The following is a 24,001-nucleotide window of genomic DNA, read 5'->3' as shown; positions in this document are numbered from 1 at the left end:
TTACCTTTGCACTATCCTTTTTGCATAGGAATGGCGTTTTGTTATGATTTGACTGCAGTTAACCTCACTGTTGACAAGTAGTACATACCCTCAGTATGCTTCAGCTACAGCCTGGAGCTATGCTAGTGGCTTCACTGTCCTATGTTTTGATTTATGCACAAAGTTTCGGTGAAACTAGCATTCGCAGATACAAAAAAGGAATTTGCAAAAAAAACACACATGAAGCTTTAAGAACTTTAATGTTGCTTTATAAAGACTAAGCAATTATTTAGAATCAGTTCATATAGAAGAATAGTTAAGAATTTCATAATTTTTTCCCAGGCCTACTAGACTCACAGCACACTTTTAACTTGATAAGTGTCTTTAACTAAATGCTTGTGCAGTCATACCAGAACATGATTATAACCATCCCCACCCTTCCCTTCCTCGTCTCCCTCTGCAGCCATTAAGCTGATGATCTCATTTTCATCTTATGTTGACTGACACCCCGGGGATTCAAAGCCCTGTAAGCATGTGTCTGTTAGGGCCGAGAGGAGAATGCGGCTGAAAACTATCCTGCGCTAATCTCCAGCGCTAACACACTCCTGGGGGGGGCATTGTTTGCACAAAGTTTGCATAGGAATCTGATTCATTTTCCAAAGAAATATGCCACTTGTGAGATAAGTGAGCTCCATTTTTATTTCTTGGAATGATCATGAAATTGAAATAAAGTGAGATATTTTTAGAAAGTAGGTCTCACCTTCTGCTGTCGTGAGTCTCTGAGCCGACATTCATGCGCGTTTGTATGTCATCTGTTTAGGTTAGGCTCCCCTTACACGGCACGCACACTGCCGCTCTTGTAACACACCTGCACTCACCCACCTTTAACAACTGCCAGCTGTGTGCTACCTTGAACTTTCATCTCCGCTCATTTGGGTCTTCCTGTTTGACAGGAAGCGGCGGGTCAGCTGACCAGACAACGCCGCACACCTGCAGCTCTAAATGCACCATTATCCGTGGAAACATGCACTTGTTTTCACAGCAGCAGCCAGTTATTTGTCCCCTCCCTTCTCGCCGTGTGTGTGATTCCATGTGGAGGCCTCACGATCTCGCTCGCCAAAGCCGCATGGTTTCCCCCACATTTCATCACTCTCTTTCCCTTGTGGGCAGCCGTGCCAGCAGCCCTCGGTGGTGTGGGAGAGCTTTGAAACTTCAGAAGTTTTCTGGAGCCGAAGCCTGAATTTCCTCCCTTTTCCTTGCTCCCCCAACCCCATTCTTCCATGACAGACTTTACAAGCAATCCGAGAAGTGTCTCAGTCTGCTAATGTGGCCCTCCAGGGACGCGACCCCCTGCTTTACTGTCCACTAGAGCCTCGGAGAAAACTCCCCAGACACAAAACATACCCCCTTGATGCCATTTGCAAGCACGTATATATGAACAGTCCAGGCGAAACAGTGGTCATATGTCTCCACGCAGCGTAAACTAACTGACTTGGTATTGGAAAGGTCTGAAGAATTACAGCTGACCTCGGTTTTTATAGCTGTCTCTGTCTGCGGAGGCTCTTTTCTGTTGTTTTTCATAAAAGTAAAAGGATGGAGCGCTCACACCTTCGCTCCTACAGTCCTCTCGGTGAAGGGACACGACCCCGATGCATCTCTTCTTCTATGTGCCGCTGCTGTTGCTGTTCGCCAACAACACTGGCTGAACTTTTGAAAAAGTCAGATGTACCTCACACACAGTCTGCGGTTTGGTCGTGAATGAATCCAGTAAAGTGTAGTCAACATGACATCCAGGAAAAAAAAAACAACAACTTGTGCTTCGGAGGTTTGAGCTCACAGTTAAGTTCTCTGTATTAAGAGCCTGATTTTTTTTATTTTTTATAAAGAAGAAAAAAAGCTTCAGAAAACACTTGCTCAACTGGAAATGTTTTGCGGCCGGGTGGTACTGCTAAATTGCTTTTCACCCCAACCACATTTGAGCTGCCAAGCGGGGGTAGGCACCAAACCCATGAGCTATTGCCAGCATTCAGTTCACATACGTTTTTTTCTTTCTTTTTCAAAAATAGTTTTACTACTTAAAGTGTTGAAGAAACTATGAAGTGTGGTTGATAATTGGATGCTGAATACAGCATTGAAAGCAAACAAATGTGTTCTGCACCATTGACACTACATTTAGTACCGTGGGACATCTGCTGTCTAAATGCTGAAGTATGAATCATGGTGCTGATTGTCATTAGAGCTGATAAGACCGTGCTTAACCTCCATTGACAGTTCAAAAATGACCACCACCCTGTTGTGTCAGCGTTGGTTGGGAGGTTGTGAGCGGTGCAGAACACTGGCATGATGCACGCCCCTCCTGTTGTACTCCTATCTCCTCTCAGAACACAGCCTTCTTTCACTTCTGTAACTCCACTGATTAAAGGCCGGAGGCCCTCGGTGTGTCAGTCTGCTGCACAGCACGTTTAACAAGGCCTGTGTTTACCCATTTCCTTCTTAACTCGGTGCACGGAAAGGTCTTAACCAGCAAGTGGCTTGCAGGCTCTGACAGCATAAATATGACCTCACTGAGTAAGCATAAAGATTCTCGTGCAACTGCACAATAATCCAATCCATTACAAGAGTATGCACTGGCCTCACAGGCGACTTTAATCCCACAGATATGCGTATAGCATGAGTATAGCATGTCAAGCAATCTTTAAATTACTTAGCCGGTCTCCAGTGAGGTGACTTTCTTCCCTCAGTGGCACCTGAATGACAAGCATCACTGCAAGTCCGACATGCAGAAGCAGAAAAAGTTAGTTTAAATTGTTGGTGTAAATTCTTAGTCATTGAGGTCATGGTAAACCAAAGTATTTCTGTTTGTTGGAGACTTTGCAGCTCTCATCTTCACTTCTGCCACTCAGAACTAAAGCAGCAATGTCTGAGAAGCAAAAAGAAGTTCGGTTGCCTTCTACTGATGCACTAAATTCTGGAGGTTTTTGCACAGAGCACCAGGGCTGGGGAGGGGAAGCAGACAAACGGAGCAGCAGCAGCAGCCCTGACACATGGCCCACATTCACAGCCGCCTCCCACGTCACTGTGCTCCTCAGAGAAAAAGCCCCTTTTGTTTCTCAAAGCGGGGAGGGAGGGAGGTCTCTGGGGTGAGCCGTCGCTCTGCTCCACCACTCCACCCGCCATCAAAAAAAATAAATAAAGAAAAGAAAGAAAAAGGGACCGGACTTCCCACCCCTGCCTGGCGTCCTCCCTACGCACTCCCCGCTTCAGCAAACAAACACAGGCTCATCAGTAGTGCCACTACTACGCTTGTGATTGTCTTTTTCCTGCTACTTAATTGGGTCAGTCTGCATTGTTGCATTAAAGACATTGCCAACAATGACCTTGCTGTCAAGATGTGATCTGCTATTGGTCGTGAAAGAATTCTTTCAGATGCCCTATTTAAGCAAAAGTAACAATCGTGTGCAAAAATAGTAAATTACAAACAGAAGTCCTGCCTTAAACATGCTGGTTTTAGCAGAAAAATGTCTTAAAAGTGTCACAAGCATATGTACTTATGCACAAATTCCCATCAGTGCCACATGATTGTTTTATATCAGATTTTTAGGTCACTGTTACAGATAGTTTCATCGAGTATCAGATATATAAAACAATGCATAATGGAGTGAAATTACAGTATTTGCCTCTGAGAGATCAAGTAGCATCAAAAGAAAGTGCTCAAGTTGAAACTTAAACCTCAGAGTTAAAAACTACTTCCAGTAATTCCACGGCATTTTGTGTATAGCATTATATTCTGCTAATACAGGCATTTATCAAAATCCATTCCTTGTTTAGTGAAAGCGTGTTCAAACAGAATGTGAAGCCTTACGACATTCAGAAACATCTGAGGCCTGCTCAAAGCGTTTATTCACGCCCACTCGCATCCTCTGTTTGACTTATTAAATGACTGAGCTGCTTTTAAAATTTGCTGTGTTCTGTCGGAACACACCTCAAAGACCTCCGATGAGGTGTTTCGTGTATTTGGGATGAACACTGCAGTGTATTTTCACCTTGAAACTGAAGCATACCAATGAGTTCTAGGGCTTCATATGTAACAAACCCAAGGAACCAATTCTGCCAATTTAGTTTTAATCGGTTTCAAATATGTATGGCCGAATTAGTCTAATCACACAATTTGTTATTGTGTAGCCTGGAGCAGTTTTACAGCGTTTAAGCGGAGTTGTGGGTGAGCTGGTGTGCTTAAGCTGCAACACGTGGGGCAGAAGTCAGTGAAGACAGAGGTAGAGACTTCATAGATCATTCTTGAGAAGGCATTGGTGTAGTTACTTAACCATTCTGAAGCAGGGAAGAATAATTCTCATAGAAAACTCTAAATACAGTATGCAACAGAAGTGAGTACACCCCTGTGCAAAATCAGTGTTCCAGTAGTGTTTGCTTCTAAGACCAATCAAAAATAGTAATTTCAGAAAGATTATCACGACCTCAAAGTAGAAACACAATGCAACAAATGTGAATGTACTCGTGCTTGTTAATACACAAATTAGAAACCTGTGATCACAGAAACAAAACTGATTTGTAATTTTAAATTTGCTGGATTGCATGAACCTGTCTATAAAATGACCTGTGAAAACCACAGTTGTCTCAGCTTTTGTCTCCATATCTTGTGTCCATCTGCATGTCTGCTTTAAGGCTCCACGTGGAAAGGAACTGCCAGAAGATCTGAGACTTCACAAAGATGGAAAAGAGTATTATTGCGTCGCTGACCAACTCAAATTCGGTCAAAAAACAGTTGCTACAGTCATCAGGATGTACAAAACAAGCCACAGTGACATAAATCGGTGCTGCAGGGGGCCGGCTGAAAAACAAACGGGCAAATGCTTGAAACGTGGCAAAGAAGTCATTAGTGGAAATCTGAGTATCCGTGACAGCACAGACAGTGCATAGTTTCAACCTCCACAGACAACACCCTTGTTTGCTGTTTAATACAAAACTGCAACATTTAACTTTCCACCGTGTTTGGTGTGAACCTGCCCAGGGCTACCACAGTGAAAACATAGTCCTGATAGTGAAGCACAAAGGTGAAAGGGTGATGATAGGGAGCTGCATGAGTGCAAATGGTGTCGGGGAGATGACATTTGCAGATGGCACCATGGTTGCCTGTGGATGCACCAAAATACTGACTGAGAAGGTGACTCCCCAGTCTGCAGAAGCTTGGCAGAAAATGAATATACTAGCGTGACAACAAAACAAAGCACACTGCCAAAAACCAGACTCGAATTTCTAAAGAAGAAACTGAAAACCACGACCTGGCCAAGAGTGTGATTTGACTTGAATCCAGAAGAACAACTTCGCAGTTAACTTTAGACTGATGCAATTATTATAAGGCGTTACAATTTAGAACCATCTGACTCTGAGGTGATATTGCACAGGGGTGTGCTCATCTCTATTGTATACTCTAAGTAATTATGATACACAGAGACGAGTTTTAAGGAGATTAGGATGTTGTCCAGAGTCGAGATCTCACATTTTGCAAGTAAAGACACTTTAAATCATGTGAATTACAATCGACACATTTAAAACTGTGTTTATTTGTATGGAAATATGCTCATGTTTTACATAACTTTGTAGTTACAAATCGTAAAAATAAAGAATATTAACGCTATTAGCATCACAAAGTTTCTTTCAAACATACAGGAGCATAGATTTCAGAGATAAGCCTGATGTTACTGTGTGAAATGTTAAGCTCTTCAGTATACTTTATAGGTGGTGTGTGTGTGTGTGCAGCTTGTTGCCCAGTAAGAGTGAAAGGGGTTTTACTAACAGTAGCTCTTGAAGTAGTCTCTCTTTCTCTCCATCATGTACCCATGTCCTACTGAAGAACGTCAGAGGAAAAGACAGTCTTTGCTAGTGCAGAGAATTGATACAAACCTGCTGTGAATTCTCTCCAAACATAGTACAATTAGGGTAATCAGGGTTACAGAGAAATGTGAAAAACCCCAGTCTCTGAGCCAACATTAACATCATTTTTATATTTATCAGTTCTATTTCCACCCAAACCCGCCCTCCCTGACTTCCTTGTTCTCCTGAGACACAGTTGAGATTCTGCACGGTGGGGGATTAGCTTCTGACTATACAGAATCCCCAAAAATGGGCGTTTAGCACACAAAGCTCCTGTTCAATTTCTCCTCGAGAAAAAAACAACAAAAAAAAAACAAGTGCTGGAACGCTTGCAGCATTAGCTTTCCGTTTGCTTTGTCCTTAAGACTATCAGTACTGTTTATTGTACCACCTGGTGATAAACTTTCAAGACCTCTAAATTAGCTTCCCCCAGGAGGAAAGCAGCTCAGTTCCTCTCAATTTGCTCAATGTCGAGCTCGCCTCCAAGCTGACACATGTCTTTCCTCATGCTACACAGTCCCACCCACAGAGGCTCACTGTCCTTCCCATTGGTTGTTCCTGGCATCACGTCGCCGCAGTCTGTTGAGTTCCAGTCCACCTCGTCTGTGATGGGGTCTGACGACACGCTCCCGGCCATCTTGTCCTCTTTGGTCCAAGGCTGAACGTCCTCCAAGCTGTGTTCGTTCGCGGATGAATCTTCAGTGTCGCACTGAGAGGTGCTCCTGAGAGTGGGGAGGGCCTGGCTCGACTCGCAGCTGTCTTCGCCTGTGATTCCAGGGCAGCTCAGGCTGTGGAAATTCCGAAGTTTCTGTGGAGAAACGGAATCATTTGTTTAGTGGCACAAAATTCGTGTTCTCAAGGTAACAGACATACAAATATGTCAAACCGAGGACACAGCCTCTATGCTGACAGTATGTCAGGTGAAGAAATCAAAAATGTGTCCATCTTGGACTATGACCCATGTCCTAACTAGGACACAAACATAACTAAAAGCAAACAGCCATCTTATTAAAACAATCCCTCTCCTGTATTCATACAGTATGTGGGGGAGTGTGTGAGGTCACTGCTGGACACTGGGCAACAACCACTATAATATAAAAATGTAACAAGTTTTGAAGGGTTTAAATTTAGCCTGCGTTACATAGTAGAGCAACTAGCGAGGAAGAGTGAGGCTTAAAGGCTGCGATCTGAGGTCCAAAGAGAAAATGGCCTGATACCCTGAGGGCAGACATCATTCATGTCGGCCTTTTGACTCTGCTGGCCTTTCACTGGCACTGCACAATGCACTCATACATCTGGAAAACCCAGAAACTTCTTTAGGCAAATACACATGTGCCAACGCTGCTGCTGTGATCAAGTCCTGTGGCAGCTGTGGCGCCGGAATGAGAAGCTTTACGACAGAGGCTTATCCAATCTGTACAGCTAATGTGGAGAAGGCAGGACAGCTGCCTCATGCCTGACTGCGACGGTGTTGGGCGAGAAGGACACAAGAGAATAGGGCCTCTGTGAAACCTCCTGTCATTTGTGTGCTTATGTAATACTTTACAAGCATGGGACTGTTAGAGATGCAGTTCACAGCCAAGTGTAAGAACTACGGTTACAATTCATCAATAGATTAAATCTATAGTTATAAAACTGCAGAAAATAAAGACGGATTGCTATACAAGTTTCTACACCACCATGCAAAGAATCCAGCTTATAATAATAAGAAAAGTTGCAAATTTTCACTGTAGAAAGGAAACCAATATTTGGTTTTATTATTTGATGAACTGATAACAATTACTAATGGCAGCCATAAAAATTAGTTTGACTCTTTAACACTGCTACACTTGATTCAGTTTATACCTATCAGATCAAGAAAGAATCCAAACCTCCACTTTATTAAAGTGAGAAACTATAAATGTTTGGGATTTTGCGTGGTAAACTACTTAGAACACTAGTTGACTCTATGTTGGGTTATTTCAGCTCCGTTAAGACAATAATATTCATATATTTGGGAATAAAAGGACCAAGGCAGCCGGAATTATGTAGAAGTGTGAAGGAGAAAGAAGGTGCACATGTAAAGTTATGATCCAGGTCTCCCCAAACAGCAGTGAGAAAGGTCCCTGCATCGGGTAGCAGTAGATCAAAAGGGGCCCTACTGTTTTTCTTGGCTCTGGTCAAGCGGTTACATTTGTCAGCACCAGTCCAGTGCCACATTGTGGCCTTCAACATGTGCACTTCAGTCTCTGCAGTCAGACTTCTGGCCCAGACCGTGGGATCAAAGTGATAAGATTCTAAATAGTCTGGGCTATGGAAAAACAGTGGCATCGATTATAACTAAACAAAGTATAGTGTCAACTTAGAACAGAGGAGTTGTTCAGCAGAGAAGAACTTTTAGACAGATAAAATCATCTCCGACAGAGTATCCTCACACAACCTGCTGCACCACATTGCCATGAAAGTCATGAGTTAAGTGTTGCCTGCCTCGACTGCTGCTGTCACGACCTCTCCCGCTGAATGGAAAGGAGAAGAGACTAGAAAGTCTCCTCATCCATACTGACCTTGACTCTCCATCAATAAAGCTGATCAATAGCCCATGGGGCCCGGCTGTGGCAGCAATCCACCCACTGAGCTGAATTTACAGAAATCAATATCTCTTTACCCGACACATATCCCCCTTGTGCGACGATCTATAACCTCTGCCACAGCTGCTCTACTTCCTGACATTCATGGGGCCACGGTGAGCCACGCAGAGGGTAGCAGTTTCTCCCTGGGTAAATTACACCGCTGTGGAGTGTGGATGAGAGGACACTTTAGAGTCAGACTCAGCACTGTGACCAATCTTTGAATAGTAAGGTGACTTTGAATCCTGATAGGGCGACATGTGTGAAGCGCGATAAAGCCTTTGAGCTGAGGACCATGCGAGTTTACTCCATCATCACAAGTGAACATCTTTTTTCCACTACCTAGACATTCACACACTTCATACTTGCAATAATAATTCAATATTTTTTTCTATTAAATTAAATGGTCATTAAGCCTATAACACGCTTGTAGTGATAATACTTAGAATTGATTTCAAATAGTTTTAGTTCAAAACTCAAAGATATTTGTTTTCACATATGACTTAATTATTGGATTAGGTAAATTGTTGTTTTTCTTGTCAACTGACTTATCTATACTAATTTTGGGTTCACGCGTATGTGATGCACGTCATTTGGAAGTCCTTTTGTCCAGGGTGTGCCTCAAACTACAGTCACCTGAAAGCAGACTATTCAGAATGATGCAATAAACATTTCATGCAGCTTAAAGGCTTTGTTCTCTCTACCTGTAATGACAACCAACGTCACAGCAGAACACAATACGCGAACAGCAGGAAAAATCTAATGCTAACAATCTCAGCACCCTGCCATCTCTCTCTGAAAATACTGTCGGTCGCTTCGCCCGAGGCTGTTTTCCACCTTGTCCCTGTTTGGAGTGTGTGTGGCGTCTGCTTGTCGTTTCGCAGCAGCGCCGCTGTTAAGACACTGCTGAACTCTGAGTGACTTTCGCAGAGGGCCCAAGTCCAGCTCTGTGTTTATGATCCGGCCAGCGTACGTGTGAAACTTTACTACGTGTGTCTGTGTGCTTGTGGGGCAAAGAGACAACGCCTGCCAGGATGTGCAGATAAAATCGAACGACTGTTGAAACACTCAAGCCAAGCTAATCATTTCAGAATTTCTGTTGAATACAATCTCATCTGAACCACTGACCATCTTCAGAATTCCTCCTCTGATTAAATAATATCTACCCAGTAATACAGTAAACCGGGCATACTTTTCTTTATTCTCTGCAAGTGCGACTACACACCCACAAAATGGAATGTGACCCTGAAGAGGCCTGCATGAATGAACGACTGTATTTAATGACAATGCCTGCAGAAACATTTTGAGGTGTGCTCTGGGAGAACAGACACAATGGCGTGACCTTAACGGGAAGTGTTTGTTTATCCAGCATGTTGAGAGAAAATTGCCTCAACAACAGTGTGTAAGTAGCAAATGTTACTGAGAACCCACAGAGTTTTCAGCTGTCATTATGATCATTTCCTGGGGCTCCTGTCTCATGCTCTGGACAGGGATCATTTGGAGCACAAAATAGGACTGTAGTGAGTTTAGCCAGTGAATAAATGCCACTGGAAAAAGCTTCTGATAAATGATATGACTGGCTCTGGTACAAACTTGGATATGCTGCCAGTTTTTCAGTATTTACTTCATTTATTTGGTTTGTCTTGATATGATAAAACGATTTTTTCATTATGTGATTTGGTTTTTTAAAGTGAAAAAATACCAACCTGGGTCATCTTTGCCAGATCCAAAGAAGGCCTCTGCTTGTGTGAGTCGGCTGGTCTCCTGCGCTTCACACCGATCTTCTTGTCATTTAGGACACATGGCTGTGACCGACTACGAGCAAGACCTCCTTGTCCGCCACGCCGCTCCAGCTCTGGAGTGGAGTCGGGCGAGCTGGGTGGCGAGGGTCCACGAGGCTCAGGGAGGCAAATTTGTTCATGAGAGAGGTAGAGGGGCTGCGCTGAAGGCTCGGAGGACAGGGGCATTGAAGAGGAGGGCGTCAGGCCGGTGAAGGCAGAGGGCCAGGGGAGGCGCTGGGTGAAGCTGGGTGGCTCCAGGGTGTTGGAGCGGGCGGGCAGGCTGAAGCTTGAGCTGCGCTGCATGGCCGGGAAGCCGAGCTGCATGTTTCCAACATTGCTGCGCTGGACGCTGCCTCCGCTGTGGCACCTTCTCTTCTCCACGGCTGTCCACACGCGAGAGCCCTGAGGGCGCCAGGTGGACCGGCAACCTCCAAGCTCATCTGAGCAGGACAGGGACCGGCACTGCCGCTTGCTGGGGGGAGCGGTGGAGTGCGAGGACGCAGCCTCAGTCAGGCTGAGGTCCTGCAACAAGCTGCTGATTGTGCTCGAAGTGGAACCAACATCCCAATCCCAGTGGGTGGAACTCCTGTGCACCTCAGGCAGGACGTCCCAAAGGCTCTCCAGGCTGGTCCCAACCGGCCTCTGCTGTATGGCACAGCTGTGACCTACCTCACGCCACCGGCTTGTCTCTGCAACAAAGAACAGATTCATTTTACTGAATCACCCTTTTTAAAATAAAATATCCTCATGTAAAATATAGAATATATTACATTGGCTTATTTTACAACTTAACTAAAAACGTTTGTAGTGTGTACTTTAAGCATTTTTATTGATGTATCAAACTCTGATCTATTGTCTGCCAATGTCAGACAATAGATCTTGAAGCAAGTTGTAGCTCCAGTGCTAGTTTGTTCAATTCTCACTACTCTTCACTAGTTTTTATCAGAAGCTGAATCATCATCACTGCTTGAGGGCTGCATTTGACTCCCTAGTGTCACTCAAGGAATCTAGAAAACATCATGGACTGTATCAGTGCACATCTCAGCATTTTAGGTGTACACGTCATAAGAAAGAAAACTGCTTTCAGTAAAAGGTTCAATGACCGTGGGAGTTCGGCAATTTCGACATGCACAACATCTGTGACTGCTCCTGTCTGGGTCAGTGCATTGGTCCCAACGTGTGTGCTTTGTGTTGACACTACTCACTGCTTTGTGTAATAGGCACTAAAAATAAATCCTGCCCTACAGGCACTGCTTCAGTGTCACAGTCCATAACCACAGCTGATTGGGAAAAAGGGAAGGGGGCTCAATGTCCAACTGACTCAATATGCTGAAGCAAATGTCTTCAAAACTATCATAAACATTCTCACTGAAGCTTATCTTTTTATTGGTGAGATTAACAAGGCTTGCTCATCATCCCAGTTCAGTATCTGCCATCACTGGTCAGCTCTGCACCAGTACCAGCACTACCATGCCAGGAAAGCACCTGTTCCTGTCACAACGGCAACTCTCTTAAACTGCTGAATAGGTCAGCCAACTGAACTGGTCAGTCAACTCTGAGTCAGATACCAAACACTGAGGCCACTGCCCACTCCTGGTATGCAAAAGGTCTATTCTTCTTCAATGGAGATAAAAATCCCCAAAATACCACCTACAATACATGGGCAGGACAAAGAACAAAAGGCCTACGGGTGCTGCTGTGTCCTCTGACTGGACTTTGCCAGTCTGCCAGTCTTAAATACTTGATGCCAAGTTACTGCAAGGGCAGAATACATTTGATCTCACAATACAAAGATTGTACAGGCCATTACTCCTATTTCAAGGTAAAGGTTAAAGACATGGGCCATTGTTGTAATGACCAAATTGTTTGCTTCTCTGTTTTTCTTTTAAGATCCACCAATATGGGGTTCTGGGACCAGTAATGGTGCTAATTATTTGCAATCAATAAAGACAGAAAAACAATATTTGGAAGTCATATGCATCAACTGTGTTAACAGCATGCAAGAGCAGGGAACCTGTATTTCATAACCAGCCTTCTTCATTAATAAGGATTACTATAGCTGATTATTAAGACGGTCTCTTTTGTTTACTGAGTTTGATTGATAGAGATCAGTTTATCTCCTGTAGTTATGCCCGTTCTTCTCTGTTTTGTTAATCTTTCACTGTTCTATTACTTTCATTGCCCACTAAGGCTCATATCTTAAAGCATTACAAGTTGTTGCTTTCCAGACGCTGTTTTGGGGTCAGCTGTGGTCACGGTAAAAGTAGCCAATTTCCTGGTATGTTTCTTGTTCAGTTTTTGCAGGCTGTGTCTAATCTAGAAAGACACTTCTGAGACTATAGCATGACTACAGACAGAGAGAGGCACCTGCATCAGACCCAAAGTAGTACATTTAATTTATCGATAATGGGCTGCTGAGAATGATAGCAATACAGATAATCTGGATATTTGGAAAAATGCCAAAAATCGTTCACTATAACCGGTCCGTCCCTAATTTCTCTGAACTGATAACAATCAAGCCCAGGATGCAGTAACAGTGTCCCTATAAAATACTAACAGTGGGAATTGTTACAGAGGAACATTTGCATATGGGGAAACAAGCACTGTAAATAAAAAAATGACTAATTCATCGAAAGAAGCAAGCAGGCCTGCCTCATTGCACGATACAAATCAAAACTTGCCAGTTTCAGTAAGTGTGACTGTAGCTTTGAGGTTGTTGTTGTTTGACCAGGTGAACTGGATTTTGAAAATAGCAAAGCTCAGTTATCAGAAGGGGAGGAAAATGCACTGTGAAATGCATGATGGAAATGGTAGGCTCATAGCTCCAGAGTGCGTCCGGTGAGTCAGAATTGCAAATGATATACCGCTAACATTCAACCATTAGCACACATTTATGTAGGCCAGCGTACAATATGACAAGTGCTGCTAAACCACCCCCAATACCCGACATTTTCTGATCTCTACATGCTCTACATGTTCATTCTATGTAACAAGATAATTACAGCATAATTACGAGATATGTCCACTTTGTGATGGGGAGTTATTATATACTATGTAAACTGAGAAAAAGGCTTGATCCATATCATTCTGACATGTGTACATTAATTATGTTGGACAGCAAACTCTTACCCATGAGTCCACAAGAAAAAAGTGCAGTCCCTTGGCTCATGGTCTGTGCCTGGAACTGTGGAAATGCAGAAAAATATTCACTGTCAGCATGTCAGAAACCAGAATAGTACAGAAAATATTGGAGATTCTCGTAATGACAAGTCAATAAACAAATAGGAGCTATAAAAGCTATTGGAAAGTCAGACTTTGCCTGTGTATAATTGCCCCTTAGTGCAACTCATCAACAGTGAGTGTGTTCCAGCATAAATGCCTCTGATTGACGCTCAGCCCCTCAGCATGATGACTTCATTTCACGAGACGGAGAGGGCAAACACAGTCCACATTAGTGGGGGAATTTTTCTCACTCTGTGCTGGCAGAAAGAAAGTTTCTACTGCATGGCTGCTGATTAGAAAATGACTCACAGTTCCTCAGCCTTGGGGAACTAAAACACAGAATTGTCTTTTTAAGTGAAGTAAATGGAACATGGAAGATATAAAACCAGATGACAAACACCCTGGTGACACTTGGCAGCCATTATCATGCAATTAGCAGTAACTGTAATATAAATATCCCGTATTCCTAATCTTCAACATCCGATTACTTCTTCTGATATCACTTCCTGTGCTTCAATACGCAGTGGTTATAAATTTTCCATCAAATTTTATTATGAGTGGCTGAGTGTTACATTTAACTCTCATTAAAGTTGACAAAATAGGAAAATATAACGTGGAGCCAAAAAACTGCTGTGAGCTGCTGAGTGGCCAACAGTAATTTCCTAATTCCGAGCAGCACCTTGTTCTTTTCCTCATTTTAAAAGCACATGTGAAGCCTCTTGGCAAGGCCATGTGTAAACAAGAAATGACACATTTCACACAGAATACATCTGCTTACACAAGTAGAAAATAAACCTCTCACCGGGCCCAAATCTGTACGTTTGGATGTTACATCATCGGCACCCTTCTTTTCCAGTGTTTTCTTGTAAATGATCACCATGGCAACACACATCCTTGTCCCAAGCCGTTCCAGTAATGGCAAGTTGAGCTGGAAGCCATCTTGACGGGCATGGTGTGAGCAGGCTGGTTTCTCATAAGCTTAAGACAGCGGCCCTCAACTCCTCCAAGAATGTGCTTCACTCCTCGGCCCAATCCTGAGCGGACACACGAAGATGAGCACAGGATTAGAATTCAGTACATTTCTGACATTCTGCGGACCATATAAGCAGAGAGCAATCCAGCTGGATTGAGGAGCCCAGATCCCCTGGGTGGAGGCTTTAATACACATCATCAATGAAAAAGCGAATCCAATGCTCCTTGAAAGGCATTCTCCACTGAAAATCTATCTTTAGAGCATCAAATACTGGCAACCCCCTCATGACTAGTAAAGCTACTCTGAAAAGTTTGTAGCTTGCTGCTTCCTCGAGGATTCCTTGAGGATGGCAGCCGAATTTGCAGAAGTTACCAAATGCATCTGTCAGCAGGGTTTTTCCTACGTTGAATATGCTTGATAGTAAGATCACACTGCGTACAGTAAAAGGGAATGAGTCTCTCACCCTGACAGGAATCTATGCTTTTTCCAGTTAAACAAAAATGTCTGTTATGGCAAAAATGGATTTTTTTCATTCTCAATTCCTTTTATTCTGGAACTGATGCTACCACTTCGTGGTGAGCGGCACGAAAAACATGACGAAATCGTGTTGGTGCGCACGAAACCGAAACTAAAACTTACGTGACAGTTTCACGAATCCCCGTGAGACCGGGTTGTACCACCTCTTTCAAAACAGTGGTAAGACTGTACATAGGCCTAGCAATGCTGGTAGCTACATGCCAACATGCTCTCAAAGATAATACTAACATGTAAGTAGTAAGTATAATATTTAGCATGTTTAATACCAATCATCTTAGTTTAGTATGTTTATTTTCAATTACCAAATATTAGCATGTTAACTAGTTTCAGGACACCAATGTTCAGATTTTGGACAGGGTGGACAGATGGTTTGAGAGAGGAGTGAAAGAAGCCATCCATGTCAAAGTAGAGAAGCCATCTCTGAATGGGGGGTGGTCTGCGACATCATCTTTCGCCAATTTACAATCAGGTCCTTTCAAAACTCCCCAAAAGAACTACTCAGCAGACTCATGCTAATGACCACCATTAGCACACGAGGGCTCAGTGACATCTGTGCATTTCAACGACCCCCACCGATACTCAAAACGGCCATCGTTGAGTAGTCAGATGAGTTTTGGTATCGGTCGTTGGAATAATAGCCCTGGACACACCTCACAGAAGTTTAAAAGCTATGGCCACACCAACCACCACCAGAACTGAAGAAGCCTCTTGGATGAGAGGTGAAACGTCTTCAAGGAACTTTCTTAAAGTCCAGTGGATTGATTTAAACTGCTTTGGATAACCACGACCTGGATGAATGAGAACCTACACAGACATCTCAACTAGAGCCCAACCAATATATTGGCTGACTGGTATTATTGGGCGATATTGGCTTATCACAGATATATTGATATCGGCATATATTTCGATGCAGGAATGTCAGTAAAAAAATGATTGCTTCAGTATTACTTTCACATATTTGTATGTGTGTCATGAATTTTGTAGAATTTCGATCATAAACTAATCTATAACAAACTGAACACATTTTAAATTTAATCATTTCACATCAACGCAAAAATCAACCTTATGGTGGTGCAAAGGGAAACACAGGGCTAAAAGGATCATCTAATTCATCAGGATATATCCTCTAGAGAGTGTGAATGTCTCTAGAAAATGTCACAGTAATATACCCAATAGTTAGTTGAAGACAAACTAGCTGTGTGATATTATCCTATCTGGAATCACAGCACTAGAATGGTTAAAAAGCATCACAACAATCTGAAACTCATCAACCCAAGCTGCAAACATATGTGTCTTCTGCTGATCCATATGTTTGGTATGTTCCTCGAAATTGTGGGACGACACACTTGGGCCTGCCATTAGAATGAAAAAGCAAGCTCAAAACTGTTCAAAGCTGCCTTTCATTCCTGCAGATGAGTATTTACTGAAAAAAAAACTAAGCTCGCACACATGTACAGATTCTGTTCCGACTCTCCTGTCACTCTATACATGAACATCCTGTTCAACATCCACAAAAGTTGGAGATGGATAGTGGAAATTCAAGGGAGGTCAGTAACTTGACAGGCTCTTTTTTATTTGCAATTCTCAAGTGAGCAAGGAAACATTCCCAGCAAGCAGTCACTTTGATTGACAAGCCTGTGCTGTCATATGGCAGTTTGTAAGTTGAAGTGACACAGTATTTTCACTTCCACATGGTCTCTCCAGCACGTCGCCAAAAGTGGAACTCTATACCTTGTTTTATTCTTGCCTGTTCATGTGAAGGAGAGCGTGAGTTTCCTCAAAAGTGCTTCACACTGGTGCACGCAGAGAGGAATAGAGCAAAGTCAAAGTTGTGTAATTGAATCCTCAGGGGCTGGCTCGGAATAGCTGACCTTGCGGTTATCAAAACAACTCTGCTCGCATTAATGCCGCACCACGATTACAGTAAAACTGCTGATTAGCCACAGATGTAAATCTATATCATCATCACAGAGGATTTTACTACTTCTAGATCAGTTCCACTTGACGCTACATCAGGTAGGGGGACTGAAACAGAGTTAGGGGGGCACGAGATGGTCGTATGGATGCCGTCAAGGTCAGAGGGTTTCTGCTTAAGTGACAGAACAACTGCAGGCAGGGGGAAAAAAAAGGGAAGCAGAGAGAAACGTACGTGAAACAAAAGAGAGCTCTGTGCAGAGGATGAGACACCGTGGGAAACAAAAGAGGGGACATCAGAGGTTGCGGGTGGCGGGGTGGAGTGCGTGTGCAGGGCAGAGGGGGCACAAAGCCCTGTGGGACAAACTGGAGGTGGTGTTCGAGTTCAGCATATGATTTCAATTACCAACATTTATCACATCAAGTAAACAACTTGAATGCAGGGGTATTTTTAGGAGAGTTGTGCGAGTAGATCAGTGTCATTCAAGGATGCCTGGCAGCTTTAACTTAATTGAATAGAAAAGAACAGATCAAAGCTGGAAGTGGGACTAGGTCAGGACAGATTATACTGCGCGTGACCATTAACCTCAGAGATTTGTGTTTCGCAACAGAGATAACTGTGGGTATGCTGTGGTGAAGCAAAAAGTTGTTTATATATTACTCTTTAAGCCACAGTGATGGATCAGCAGATGGCAGCAATATAAAAAAACCTGGTCCAAAATAATTAAATTGGTAGAAAAGAAAGAAGCTCTTAAACATTATATTTATTCAAACAAAGACCTAGAAATATGGAAACTGCAAGCTGACATTTTGGATTCTAAAATTATAAACAGCACCCATTACATTTATTTACACAGGAATGCAACGATTTAATCAGCTTTCTCATGCTCATGCATTACGTTTTTATCCAATAAATCTGAAGCGAGTACTTTAAACGGGTGAGGTTTGTATCATAATTATAAACATCCCTCTGCTCCACGACATAAGTTAAACATGCTATTATAAAAGTTTAACCTTGCCCCACAGCCTTTGAAAACCACTGAAACCTATATCAGTTTGTGAATAGAAACATGTTGAGAGGTGTTGGCAAAGGGCAGCCTGCTTTTTCTTGTACAGACAAACCTGTAAAGCAAATGTAGGTGCCATACCTGGGCATGATTTTCAGGGCTTAATGGATACACCCAACACATTCACCAAATGCTGCATGCACCGCTCTGTTCAAAGACGCAGCTATAATCTGCCAAATGAGGTATCTAGAATTTCTGCCCAAGGGGTGCCACTCCCCTTTCGGATGTCAAAACCCGAATCACCTCCACATCGATGCTGCCATTATCTTCAATCAGTCTCTATGCCTCTGCAGCCCGATAACACTTATCTGAGTTGGGGCAGCAACCACCATGACAGCTGAGAAGTCTAATCTCTGAAGAAGGGGAAGAACGTTGCAGGACGTTTCCCTCAGACGTGGCTTTCCATCACATGCAGACTGTCTGCTGACTGACTGCAGCAAAGTCTGCAGTGACAGCAGCCCTCCAGAAAGACAACAGTAATGTCGCCTTGGACGAGTAGATGGGTCTTTAGGCTTCCTTTGTGGTCACCGAAAGCCTTTCAACCATCGCTGCATTGGGGTGTCGGAAACAGCAAGCTATTGCAGAGCGCAAATGAGATAGGACAAGAGAGGAAACCACAGAGTCGACTGGGTCAAGTTAAAACAGGGGACTGCTTTAAAGTCTGCTCAGCATTCAAATGCCAGCACAGACCACATTGTATGGTATATACAAGATTAGGTACAGGAGTGCCACCTTGTAAATGAGCCTTTGCTAAGACTTCTAAATTGCGGTCAAGTACACAGCGAATACAGACTATCAGCTTAGTCATTACAATAGGCATCTAAACTGCAGCCACCCCTCAAAGCCGTGTTTCCCAATTTGAGCAGCTTTTCCATACATTGCTCAGACTGTAATCCCATGGGTTAGGCCACCATTACATAAGGATTTGGCAGCTTTGTGTCTAACTGACAATTAGAGCTAATACTAATCCATTATATAGCACTTGGACAGCTGGTGGAAACAACACAGTCTGATACGATTGTCTTAGCTTGTGTAGGCCACTTAATGATGCACTTCTTGAGAACTTATTTTGCTTTAATTTTAAAATTTATCACACATTTTATTTTATTTTTTTAATTAGAGCTTTTACGTGTGTAAACTGACAGAAAAATCGACATAAAATAGGTCAGATGTTAAGCTGAATATCCAGACATCCTCCTTTGACATTCCTCAAAGAATGGCAGTCGGTACTGTGTCCTCCCCTCAACAATCCCAGGATTGTGGCCGTCTCAATAATCCGAGCATCTGCTGAGCACCTGAGATGGCCAGACTTGAAACCTAACTGAGGGATTTGTGCTGCTCTTCATTGCTGCTGCGCTTGTGAAAGGAATGCTGGATAAAAAGCTTGGCTGTCCCCTTCTGCACAAAGATTCCCTGGGAGAAAATATGCATATTCCTAAAAAGCTTGTTTCCCTGAGCTGTTGACTTCTAGTGGCTTACTTCCTTGAGTTGCATGCAGGAGATCCATATTTGGACTCACATTTGAGCAGTTTCTCATGTCATGTCAGTGGGTGTGTAGATCAAGCTAGTCATAGTGCATGTAACAAACCAGATTCTCGGATGACAAACTGGCAAACCAGATCTGCTTTGTCCTCAGCAACGTGTAGCATTTTAATTATGAAAATCAACAGTTTTTGAAACCTAGCACTTTCTTTGTTGGCATTGTCATTAATTACGTTCCACAAAGGGCAGGTGCCACCAAGTACCGTCACAGACTGACTGACTGACTGAAAAGAAATTTATGAAACTCATTGTAGGGTGCAGCCTAGCCCACAGCTGTCCGCATGTTCACAGAAATTAGCTTATGTCAAACAGGAGGCACACTCTACATTTAAAGCAGTGAGTGAATAGTCAGAAATGAGCATGGCTTGGAGGCTTCAATAGTAGTTATCAGGCTCAGTTGAGGGCCTGGGGTACAGCCAAGGTCTCACAAGCATGCAGCTGCCCACTTACCATAAACACAAAGGCTCAGCATGGCTATGCATGGCAGCCAAGGAGGCCTACATTTTAAAGCAGGCCTGCTGTTTAATTATCTCATACATAATCACTTGCACTGTATACATTTGTCTAGAACAAGAGCTTTGTTGAGCTCTGTAATCAAGGCTTTCAACAAACCTGTCCAAGTTGGGAGAGAAATGTTGTCCACTTGAATGCAAAATCTAACAAAGTCTCTTAATTAGAGAGGGTTGAAGACACAACATCAACGGCAGAACAACATTGCATGTTAATGGACCAAAATGAGTGAATGAATGAATCTAGTAGACATAGCAGCATTTCAATTAAAATTCAAAATGAAATTAAAAATGGACTAAGGGAGAGCAGCACTGACTTTTACATGCAGGAATTCATTGTCTATGCTGCATTTCCTCTCACTAAGTATACATAAACACGAGAAAGTCATGAACATTTTTCCCAAGTAAGAGAACAATAGCAAATCTTAACATTTTGTGAGACTATTTTCAGTGCTATGGGAAAGCCAAGATGAATCATCTGCAAGCTCTGATGGGCAGCCTCTCATGTACTTGAGCTAAAACCGTTCAACAGTTTTTCAGATGAGCTTGCCAGCCCTCCAGGTGGAAGCCTCTCAGTTTCAGAAGAAAAGGCCCTGAAAACTGAGCTTGTCCAAGTAACCAGCACAAACAGTCCCTTAAACCCCTTTTCCAAAATCCCTCATGAAAGGGAAATGAGTTTGGCAAAGAAATTGGTGTGACGGGAGCTCACAGAATGTTACACGCAGGCCACAGAGCAAACAGGATTTTGAACTTGACAGAAAGGCCATAAGCTGCTAATCATAAAATATGAAATGTATATGAAGGAAAAGTAAAAAGATACATCTGTACTTCAACAGTAAGTCTGCTGATTTAACTATATGAAGGCTCAAGCAACTTATGAACTTTAGCTGTCCTAATTATGGCAATGGGACACTCTGAGAGGTTCAAGTTTAACAAGTTCTTGTGTTTATGATCCCAATGAGAACTTAAATAGCTTAAATCTGTTGAATTGTGTGTCAGCCAGCCTTGGCTTCATACCTGAGGGGAAGGCTAGTTAGATAAAGGTAAGACAACAGCATTCCACTGCAACCACACAGACTGAAACAAAAAAGAGGGTCTGAGAAATACCCAAATGACACGGCCAGCAAGTAATGTGGCATCAGCACCCAGTGGTTGTCAACATTAATTAAAAGGGTTTTTACAGTTGCTAGCAATCCACACTGGCTTATCTTGCCATGCATGAGTGAAAACCCAGTTTGAGATTGGAGCTAGCCAATTCAAATAAAATGCATTTGATCCAAGAGAGCTCACAAACTTCATGGCCCACTTAACCTGGCAGAATTTACACTTATTGTCAAATGTCAAACAAGCCAAGCATACTTTCCATGCTTAAATGAATAGAGTGGATGGATAAACGTATTGACTTGTTTTATTACTCTCCCCTGCAGCATTTCATCACACTGGGTCCTTAAATCAACTTAATGGCAATGCAGACACATAAAAAAAGAAGTAGGAGCAGATAAAAATCAGTGCAAGAACTATTTATATGTGAGTAATAACCCAGACATAACCAAAGGGACATAACTGCTTAAGCAGTTCACATGAGGAGAAGTTGCTAAGCTAAATAATTATGGCAATGTTAAGTCTCTAAAGAGAAAACTACTTTGTACTTTCTATGTGAATTTGCAAGCTTTAAAAAAATCATTATTCATGCGAATCACACACACTGAAAACAGAAAACAGCATCACAATTCATTCTTTCACTCCCTAGCTACAATTTCTTAAGTTTGCTAGCTTAAGAAACTTCATATTTCACCAAAAAAAGTAACACTTACAACCATCACGGTGAGCGTCTCTGGGTCTCCAACAACACGAGGAAGGCTGTTTTAGTGTCGGCTGACCATGCCGAGTTTTGTTTCAGCAATAAATAAATAAAACAACAGAACAAGGCAGGAAGAAAAAGGGGAGCAGCTCACTTCACGTCCTGCTCCAGGCAGCTCCTGCAAACTACAACATTAGCCCACAGCACTACTGTCCGACAAGACTGCACGCTAATGAGCCTGTGACAACATACACGGACCGTACCACTTCTGACATAGAGGAAGGGTGTCCAAGAAGTCATTTATATCACTTAATCTTTCAATTCGACTTTCATTATTAGCTTTACTTTTCTCACTTAACCTTTCTGCACAGTTTCGCTACAGATTACAGTGAACAAAAGCTGAATATTAATCTCTAACCGTTTTTATAAGACATACCTCCCCCGCGCTTGTAACTAATGGTCGAATCCACCCTGCAGTAATGAAAAGTAATCACAGTTTTGAGCTGTACATATAGACAAGGCACTTTCACAATACACAGCGATGAAATATGATAACCTACCAACTGTATGTGACTTGCAGACATACTGAGGGAGTAAAACGGAGATGCATTTTATATATATATATATATATATATATATATATATATATATATATATATATATATATATATATATATATATATATATATATATATATATATATATATACACGCCCCCCCCCCTCACAAAATATGCTCGAGTATAACACAGGCTAGTCCTATATAAATACATTTATTGCAAACAGATGTTCCTGCAGCAACTAAATACTGGCTTTGTGATATGCGTCAGCATGTTGGGAAATAGGTGCACATACAGTCTCCTGTACATGATATTAATATCACTTAGTTGAGTGTTTTTTTTAACCTTCTAGCCCATTAAATTATAGTCCTTTCATTCAAATAAACAATAATGTCGATGTGAAGAGATTAAAAGCAGTATTTCACAAGAAATACGGCTAAATTTATCTCGTTAATCAAGTTACAAGTCCCCTGTATTTTAAGATTAGGAATCTCTTTCAGTTCACCTTGTCTGTAATGACTGTGTATGTCTGACTTGTTGCATGTTGAAACATTATGTGTACAGAGTAGACAGAGTTATTTATTGATCCCCCCAAGGGAAATTACAATATTACAGCAGCAATTTTCATATCACAAAACACACATACCTTACACTGATATGACATGACTTAAGTAAGAAAATGCCATAATTTAAAATCATATAAACATGTGCTTAAGATGACTGGACTAGATTTATTTAAAGAAAAAAAGATTTAAAATAAAAAAATAAGATTGAACTTTGACAGCGTAAATTAAATATCCAAACTGTACTGAGTATTCTGTGAGTTAATGACAATTATAGGCATAGTTTCTTATTTACACTATGATAGCTTCCCCAAAACAGTTGCTAAGCTTATTTCTGTGTATTCAAACAGTAAAGCAACTAGTTTTTACTTGTACACTCCTACTGCAGTAGGAAAAGACCAATAAATGTTACCATTCCTGTCCCATAACATCATGTACAGTAAGTCAGTTTATTTTGTGAGGGCTGAAGTTAACACACTGGGCCTCAGAAGGGTGGGGAGCTGAGACTCACCCCTGGCAGACACTATTGTTAATCAAGGAGTAACATCTGTTGTGTGCCTCTAATCTCCCCCAGACCGTCAGACTGTCCTCCTCGGTTTTAGACTGTCTGCCTTTTGTGTTAAAGGGCACCCAGGATTTGTCTCCTCCACAATGTAGGCTACATTATTGGGGGGGGGGGGGGGGTGGGGGGGGTGGGGGGGGTGGTGACAAGTTGTTTTGAACCAAAGCCCTGGCTGGAGTAAGAAAACAAACACAGAATATATGATATAGCAAACTTTGAATCTGCTATTTCCCAATCTTAAAAATGACAGATTTGGGGAGCAGATGATCAAAACAGCTTGTTGGACAGTGGTAAGGGAAGCAACAAGTTTGTCAGTGTGTGTTGTGATTATCACAGCCATAGGGGGCAGTATCCACCAATCGTAGTGCAAGAAAAGCCCTCAAAAATAACCTGCAGTGTAATAGCTTCCACATGAGTGAGTAATAAGCCTTGAGGTTGTTGATTTCAGTCATTTCTCTTCGACTTTGTTAATGTAACTGTAGCTAGCATATGGCT

At 42.4% G+C, this 24,001-nt stretch overlaps 1 protein-coding gene across 1 annotated transcript; it reads right to left on the bottom strand.

Annotated features, from left to right (window-relative positions):
- Nucleotides 1–5,541: 5,541 nt before the first annotated feature.
- On the bottom strand, nucleotides 5,542–22,049 carry fam53b (family with sequence similarity 53 member B). The gene is made up of 5 exons (XM_022194195.2): nucleotides 21,837–22,049; nucleotides 14,283–14,514; nucleotides 13,388–13,442; nucleotides 10,184–10,947; nucleotides 5,542–6,679 (listed from the first exon to the last, which is right to left on the bottom strand). The coding sequence occupies exons 2-5, from the start codon at nucleotides 14,370–14,372 to the stop codon at nucleotides 6,317–6,319; spliced, it is 1,272 nt and encodes a 423-aa protein (XP_022049887.2). The 5' UTR covers nucleotides 14,373–14,514; nucleotides 21,837–22,049; the 3' UTR covers nucleotides 5,542–6,316.
- Nucleotides 22,050–24,001: the final 1,952 nt, after the last annotated feature.

The sequence above is a fragment of the Acanthochromis polyacanthus genome, chromosome 19, assembly GCF_021347895.1.
Source record: "Acanthochromis polyacanthus isolate Apoly-LR-REF ecotype Palm Island chromosome 19, KAUST_Apoly_ChrSc, whole genome shotgun sequence".
NCBI lineage: Eukaryota > Metazoa > Chordata > Actinopteri > Pomacentridae > Acanthochromis > Acanthochromis polyacanthus.
Note: the sequence above shows the minus strand (reverse complement) of the source record. Positions and strands in the feature narration are given on the sequence as shown.

What these genes read in the sequence shown, in the direction of transcription:
- fam53b (XM_022194195.2), bottom strand. Translation starts at nt 14,372, where the DNA reads ATGTGTGTTGCCATGGTGATCATTTACAAGAAAACACTGGAAAAGAAG. An exon ending in AACGTACAGATTTGGGCCCG is followed by an intron (nt 13,443 to 14,282) that starts GTGAGAGGTTTA and finishes GCATTTCCACAG; the next exon opens with TTCCAGGCACAGACCATGAG. An exon ending in TTTTTCTTGTGGACTCATGG is followed by an intron (nt 10,948 to 13,387) that starts GTAAGAGTTTGC and finishes TCTTTGTTGCAG; the next exon opens with AGACAAGCCGGTGGCGTGAG.